This window comes from Gracilinanus agilis, chromosome 2 (genome assembly GCF_016433145.1).
Source record: "Gracilinanus agilis isolate LMUSP501 chromosome 2, AgileGrace, whole genome shotgun sequence".
NCBI classification, from domain to species: Eukaryota; Metazoa; Chordata; class Mammalia; order Didelphimorphia; family Didelphidae; genus Gracilinanus; species Gracilinanus agilis.
This window is the reverse complement of record NC_058131.1, coordinates 677,610,653-677,617,449: the sequence shown is the minus strand read 5'-3', so window position 1 is coordinate 677,617,449 and position 6,797 is coordinate 677,610,653. Positions and strand designations below refer to the sequence as shown.

The following is a 6,797-nucleotide window of genomic DNA, read 5'->3' as shown; positions in this document are numbered from 1 at the left end:
ACAAAACAACATGGCGGCCAGAAAAAACTCATGCATAGAGGGGGAAAAAAGCCAAAATGAGTAAATACATTAAAGAGGCACAGTTGTCCAGAATGATGGAGATGACAGCAGCCTCACTGTGCTTTCCCTTGGTCTTCCAACATGTAGAATGTTATTTCCAGTATTGACCATCACATTTTAGGAAGATGTTTACCCCTACAATGTAAAGACCTTCCCCAGAAAAATGGGTAAATGAGAACAATATTCTCCAGTCGCCATGAAGGTGACTGAAGCAGGCCTTGTGGAGCCCTTAGCATCTGGTCAGACATCAAAGATGTCAAGGTCATCCATCCTGGGCCCTCACCAGACACCCAGATTTTTGCCTTGCCACTGAACTTGGATGACTCTCTAAGAGAGTGAGGCTGATGACTTTATACAATTCTGCCTCCTTTAAATCCAACTTATGAGCAAGTCAAAATGAAGGACAGAAAACAACAAGCACCTACTATATACAAGGGATTATGAAATGGGAACTCAAAGACAAGAACTCTGAAATTCCTTCCCATTCTGAGATTCTGAAATCCTGCCATGTCCTTGGCATCTAGGTGGCACTGTATATAGAGTACTGGGCTTTCAGTCAAAGATCTGAGTTCCAGTCCAGCCCTAGATACTTACTAAGTGTGTGACCCTGTCAAGTCACTTCTGCCTCAGTTTCTCCAATTATAAAATGGGGTTGGTAATGATAGCACCTCCCCTCTAGGTTTATTGTGAGGGTCAATAAGATAATATCTGTAAAGTGCCTAGCACAGTGCCTGGTATATTGTTGTTGCCATATAAATGTTTATTCTCTTCTGTTTTCCCTTTGCCAGTTTTATGTTATTATTCATTTAAAATGTCTTTCATTCTGACTATTTAAGACCTGCTCATCCATCAGAGTCCAGTTCAGTTCCTGGTGATTTCTCCCCATTCTAAGCTGCTTTAACAATTACTGTCTGTATCAATTCATTTGGCAGTTTTCAAAATCTCTTCCATTATTGACTTGAACTGTTATGGAAATCTTTTACTTAAATCTTGTTTCAAGGTGATAAGCCACTGTCTTCAAGCTGTCTCCCCTCCAGAGAAGTGATTCTTTCCTAGGGTCCTAGGAAATCAGAGCTGAAAAGGACTTTAGAGCCTACCTAAGTCAGTTCTCTCTGCCTGTCTTTCTATGCAATATGTATTTGTTGGTCAGTCATTTCAGTTGTGCCCAACTCTTTGAGACCACATTAGGAGTTTTCTTACAAAGATATTAAATAAGTTTGCCATTTCCTTCTCCAACTCATTATACAGATGAGGAAACTTAGGCAAATAAGGTGAAATGACTTGCCCAGGATCACACAGCTAGTAAGTGTCTGAGGCTGGAATTGAACTCATGAGGATGTCTTCTGGATTCCAAGCTTAGTGCTCTATCCACTGGGCCACCTAGCTGCCCTCCTCCCTCTATGTGTACACACACACACACACACACACACACACACACACACACGCAAATACGGCTAAATATGGTAAGTGTCCAGTTGAGGAGAGTGACTGAAGAGGTCCTTTAGAGTCCAGCCCTAGGTTGGAAAAAGACAGGCTAAGAGTCTGACTCGAATGCCATGATAATAGACTAGGTAAGAGGAGGACTTTCAGGTCCATTGCTGGAACGAGAAGAACTTCAGTTCAGTCCGTAAAGGCAATAAGACCTTTTATTTGGTGGGTTTAACTGGAAGAGACCTCAGAACTCCCTAATTTTATAGATGAGGAAACTGAGGCCCAGCATAGTTAAGTGACTTACCCAAAGGGACAAACATTTTGTCAGAGTAGAGTTTCAACTCGGGCTCTTTCTGCCAGTGAACTAGGAAACCCAAGGTCTAAACCTGGAGGGCTCTAGCTGTAGAAATGTTCAGATTGGGGCCAGGAAAGAGATACTAGAGGGAAGGGTTCTCAGGAAAGGAAAAAAGGATTTCAGCTTAGATGAGAGAGTGGGACCTAGAAAGACCAGGATAGAGAATCAAAGGTTTTTCTTCTCTACCAAGACACTCCCAAGATGGTGGCACTGGAAATGGAAAGGAAGGAACAGAAAGGAGAAATTCCATTTAGTAAATATTTATTAAGCTCTTACTATCTACAAGGTATACTATACTAGGTGATCAGAGTGGAATTAAAAAAAATATATATAGTTTCTGCCCTCAAGGGGTATATATATATTAACCCTTACCTCCCATCTTGGAGTCAATACTGTGTATTGGCTCCAAGTCAGAAGAGTGGTAAGGGTAGGCAATAGGAGTCAAGTGACTTGCCCAGGGTCACACAGTTGGGAAGTGTCCGAGGTCATATTTGAACCTAGGACCTCCTGTCTCTAGGCCTGGCTCTCAATCCACTGAGCTACCCAGCTGCCCCATATATATATATATATATATATATATATTTTTTTTTTTTTTAAAGAAAAATAGTGATTTACTATACTGAAAATTTTTATACTTTATAAAAGATTCACTGAAGAATTCGATTCAATTCAGCAAGCATTTATGGAACACCTACCATATGCCAGGCACTGTCTTGGGCACCAGGGGTATAAAGATATAAATGAAAAACAGCTCCTGCCCTCAACCTGACATTCTATAATTCCATAAAAGAAGCAGCTTTGCTAATGTCTTTAGTGCTATGATTCAATTTACAAAATTCTAAGTTTTGTACAACGTTTCAGAAAATCTGTAAGGCATACAAGCAAACATGTAGCTTTCCACCAAGCAAGGAACTCAAAGTTAACTGTCCAAATATTTACGAGGTAGGCTTGACAAGAATGTGACATTTGATTAATTGTGATGAATGAAAAAAAAAGAGAGGCATTGAAGAATACAAAAAGGTTTTGCATTCAGGTGACTGAAAGGTTATTAAATTTTAGAAATTAGAATTTGGAACATTTAGGCAGCACAGAGAATAGAGTTGCCAAGCTTAGAGTTGGGAGGACCTAGGCTCAAATGTGGCCTTAGACATCTTTTTTTGATCTGGGCTAGTCTTTAATCCCAGTTGCCTAGCCCTTGCTACACTTCCGAAGCCTTAGAATTGATGTTTAGTATTGATTCTAAGACAGAAGGTAAGAGTTAAGAGAAAAAAAATTAAAAGCTGGTGCAAGATTATGGAAGCAGACAAAGCCTTTTCTTTTAAATATGCTCCCCCTTTTAAAATAGTAAGAAAGCATTTTAATAAGTAATTAGGGAAGTGACTGAATAAGGGCAAGGAGTTCTTGATGAAGTCATCTGGACTAGATTTTGATCATAATATGAAACCTCTTAAGATCTTTTTGACTAGTTAGAAAGGAGTGCTTGCGAGGGTAATGGATGGATTGAGTGGTTTTAAGAAATGATTTGTGACAATTGCTCTAAGTGGTGAAGCAAACTATTAACTGAATTTTTACCTTACCCCTGAGTTCTATAAGTCTGAATGTTCTTGCACATTGTAAAAGATCAACATTGTTCTGAAATTCTGAAAATTAGGACTGCAAAATGACTTGTGTTAGATTTTTAAGGGCAGTAGGGGGATCCTGTCAGTTTGGAAAATTCTCTCCCTAAGTAGAATAAAGTTTATATATTTTTTAATTTTTATTTAATTGATTAATTAAGAGAATTTTTCCATGGTTACATGATTTATGTTCTTTCCCTCCCCTCCTCTCCCCTCACCCCCTTCCATAGCCAATGAGCAATTCCACTGGGTTTTACATGTGTCATTGATCAAGACATTTCCATATTATTGATATTTGCACCAGGGTGATCATTTAGAGTCTGCATCCCTAATCATATCCCCATCAAACCATGTGTTTGACCATTTGTTTTTCTTCTGCGTTTCTACTCCCAAAGGTCTTTTTCTGGATGTGGATAGATAGCATTCTTTCTCATATGTCCCCCAGAAATATCCTTGATCATTGCATTGCTGCTAGTAGAGAAATCTATTACCTTCGATTGTACCACGGTGTATCAGTCTCTGTGTACAATGTTCTCCTGGTTCTGCTCCTTTCACTCTGCATCAATTCCTGGAGGTTGTTCCAGTTCACATGGAATTCCTCCAGTTCTTTATTCCTTTGAGCACAATAGTATTCCATCACCAATGGATACCACAATTTGTTCAGCCATTCCCCAATTGAAGGACATTCCCTCATTTTACAATTTTTGCCACCACAAAGAACACAGCTATAAATATTTTTGTACAAGTCTTTTTTCTTATGATCTCTTTGGGGTATAAACCCAGCAGTGGTATGGCTGGATCAAAGGGTAGGCAGTCTTTTAGTGCCCTTTAGGCATAGTTCCAAATTGCCATCCAGAATGGTTGGATCAATTCACAACTCCACCAGCAATGCATTAATGTCCCTATTTTGCCACATCCCCTCCAACATTCATTACTTTCCTTTGTTGTCATGATAGCCAATCTTAAAGTTTATATTAGAAGAAAAATTAAAACTCTTTCTGGCATACTTATTGCCTACAATAGGGAGTATAGTATTTCTTTTCTTTTGGCAAGGGGAAAGTTTGGGAAATTTTAAATTTGAGGGATCAGCTTAAGCTAAAAATCTCAACAGTAAACTCAATCCTAAGAAAAGAGAGGATGGGGCCAGTTGGAATAGAAATGGGCTGACTACAAATATAAAATATTAATATTCCTTTCTCCTGATTCAAACAGGTGGCAGAGGAACCTCTGCCTCTTGAAGAAGCATCCCGACATTCAGAGACCACCTTTGGCCATTTGGCTCCAGCCCAAAAGGAAGTCATCACAATCAATATCCATGGGGCTGTCAACCTCCCTGCTCGCAAGGATGGCTCAAAACCCTTGCCCTTTGTGATAGCGTGAGTACTTGTAGTGAGAAGTAAGGGAGGAGGGAAGAAAGAATGAATCCCAGGGGTGCATATATACTTTATAATTCATAAGGCATATGTATTAGAGGTATAGAGGTGTGAATATCTGGTATAGAAATACTAGAGATTGAGAACAATTGTGCAAAGAAGATTAGAGAACAATATGAAGAGTGAAGTGTGAGAACATGGACTGTGAGGAACAACTGGAGGGATGAATAGTGAGAGGTCAAGTTTTTGGAATTCAGGGATTCAAAGGGATGAAAATCAGAAGCACAAATACCAAAGTGGGAACCAGCATTAGGAGGGGTGGTGTGTGTGTGTGTGTGTGTGTGTGTGTGTGTGTGTGTGTGTGTGTGTCTGCATGTCTATCTATCTGTCTATTGCTATGTATCTCTGTACCTGTTGCAAGAGAGGAGAATGACTTCTGTTGCAGAATTTGCAACAGAATTTTGGAGTTAGAATCAAAGGAACATAGTTCTCATCTCAATTCTTCCATTTATTACCTCTTAAAGGAAAAGACCCACCTTTAACCTCTTTATATCTTCCTCTAGGAATACAGGCTCTCTGGAGCACTAAAGGATGAGCATAAAGAATGAAAAAGAAATTAGGTTGACTTTAGCCTTAGTTGGTCTACAGATAAACTTATCTTTATCCTAACTCCTCTCCTCCTTTTCCTCCTTCTCAACATCAAGGCCTCCCCAGCGCACATTCATGTGTGAGAGTTGGAGAGAGGTGCAGGTTCCCATAGGGTATTTATGACTCTTATTATCACACAGAATGTCTCACCAATTTAAAATTTGTGTATGTTGTAGTTTTTTAGTTGGAAATTCTCATTTCTGGTTGAAGGAGGCTTGAAGGGAAGGAGGGGGGACATCTCTGAGGAAAGAAGCCAGAGTGAGGAAACCAGGTGGCTGATTTTCTACAATGGGGACCTCTCTTGGCATGGCAGCCTCCTTATCCACCCATCTATCTCCTGATGGTTCTTGCCATCTCTATCTGTATCTCTATTTCTCTGTCCTGTATTTCTCTCTTTGTCTCTCTCTCCCTTCACTTTTCTCTTTGTATTTGTCTCTCTCTGTCTCTCTCTGTCTCTCTCTGTCTCTCTCTGTCTCTGTCTCTCTCTCTCTCCCTCTTCTCTCTCTCTTCCTCTCCTTTATCCTATCTCTCTGTCTTTTCACTGGTCACTTTTCGTGAACCAATTGATTCCTACACCATCCCCTTCTCTTGAATCCCTGGGTTGAGTCTGTTAAGCTGACAATCTTCACTAGAAAGAGGATGTCTGTTGATGCTATTGAAGACAAAATTCTAGCAATATTTCAGCTCTTCTATGGTCTGCCTACACAATCACTATCTTTCTTTCAATCCTGGCAGCCCTGGTCATTCTCCTGCTGCTTTCATTTTGTAACTATGATATTTACCTCATTTTGCCAGCCCCCTCTGACCCTCCTATTTTTAGAATAGGTATGACTTTTTCTGTATGGATGCTGGGCAAGGGCATATCCCTTATCATTAGATGATACAATAATAAATATTGTGCCTCATCAAGAAATCGTAATGATAGTTGAAATGATCAGCATATCAGACCTTCCCTGAGACCTGATGGGTGATGGGCCCCACCTTTTTCTTTTTGGGGTGGACTTACTTGGTTGACAGGGAGCTGAAATGTAGTGCAAAGTGTATTGGGCTCGGGGTCAGAAAATATAATAGCAATGAGACCTTGAGAAAATGTTTTCCTTCTCTAACTGCCTCTCCAATGCTTTCATTGTGATGTGGGCCCATAACTTCAAATGATATTATTCATAAAACATTCCTTCCTGCTCATTCTGTCCAACTCTTTTCCTTGGTTTGCCATAAGCATGGGGCAAGGTTCAAAGAGCTTTCCTTTCTTTCTTTTGACCTCACAAAAATTCTAGTCAAATGTATGAGCTGCAGAATGGGCTCCCCCCTACT

General features: G+C 40.0%; 1 protein-coding gene across 1 annotated transcript in view; it reads left to right on the top strand.

The window, feature by feature from the left end:
- The first annotated feature begins 256 nt into the window (after positions 1-256).
- CCDC33 (coiled-coil domain containing 33) overlaps positions 257-6,797 on the top strand; it is a 181,312-nt gene continuing 174,771 nt past the window's right edge. Inside the window, exons 1-2 of the mRNA XM_044660257.1 lie at positions 257-262; positions 4,675-4,838. Of these exons, the coding sequence (XP_044516192.1) occupies positions 257-262; positions 4,675-4,838 (170 nt within the window). The remainder of the gene's footprint in view (positions 263-4,674; positions 4,839-6,797) is intronic.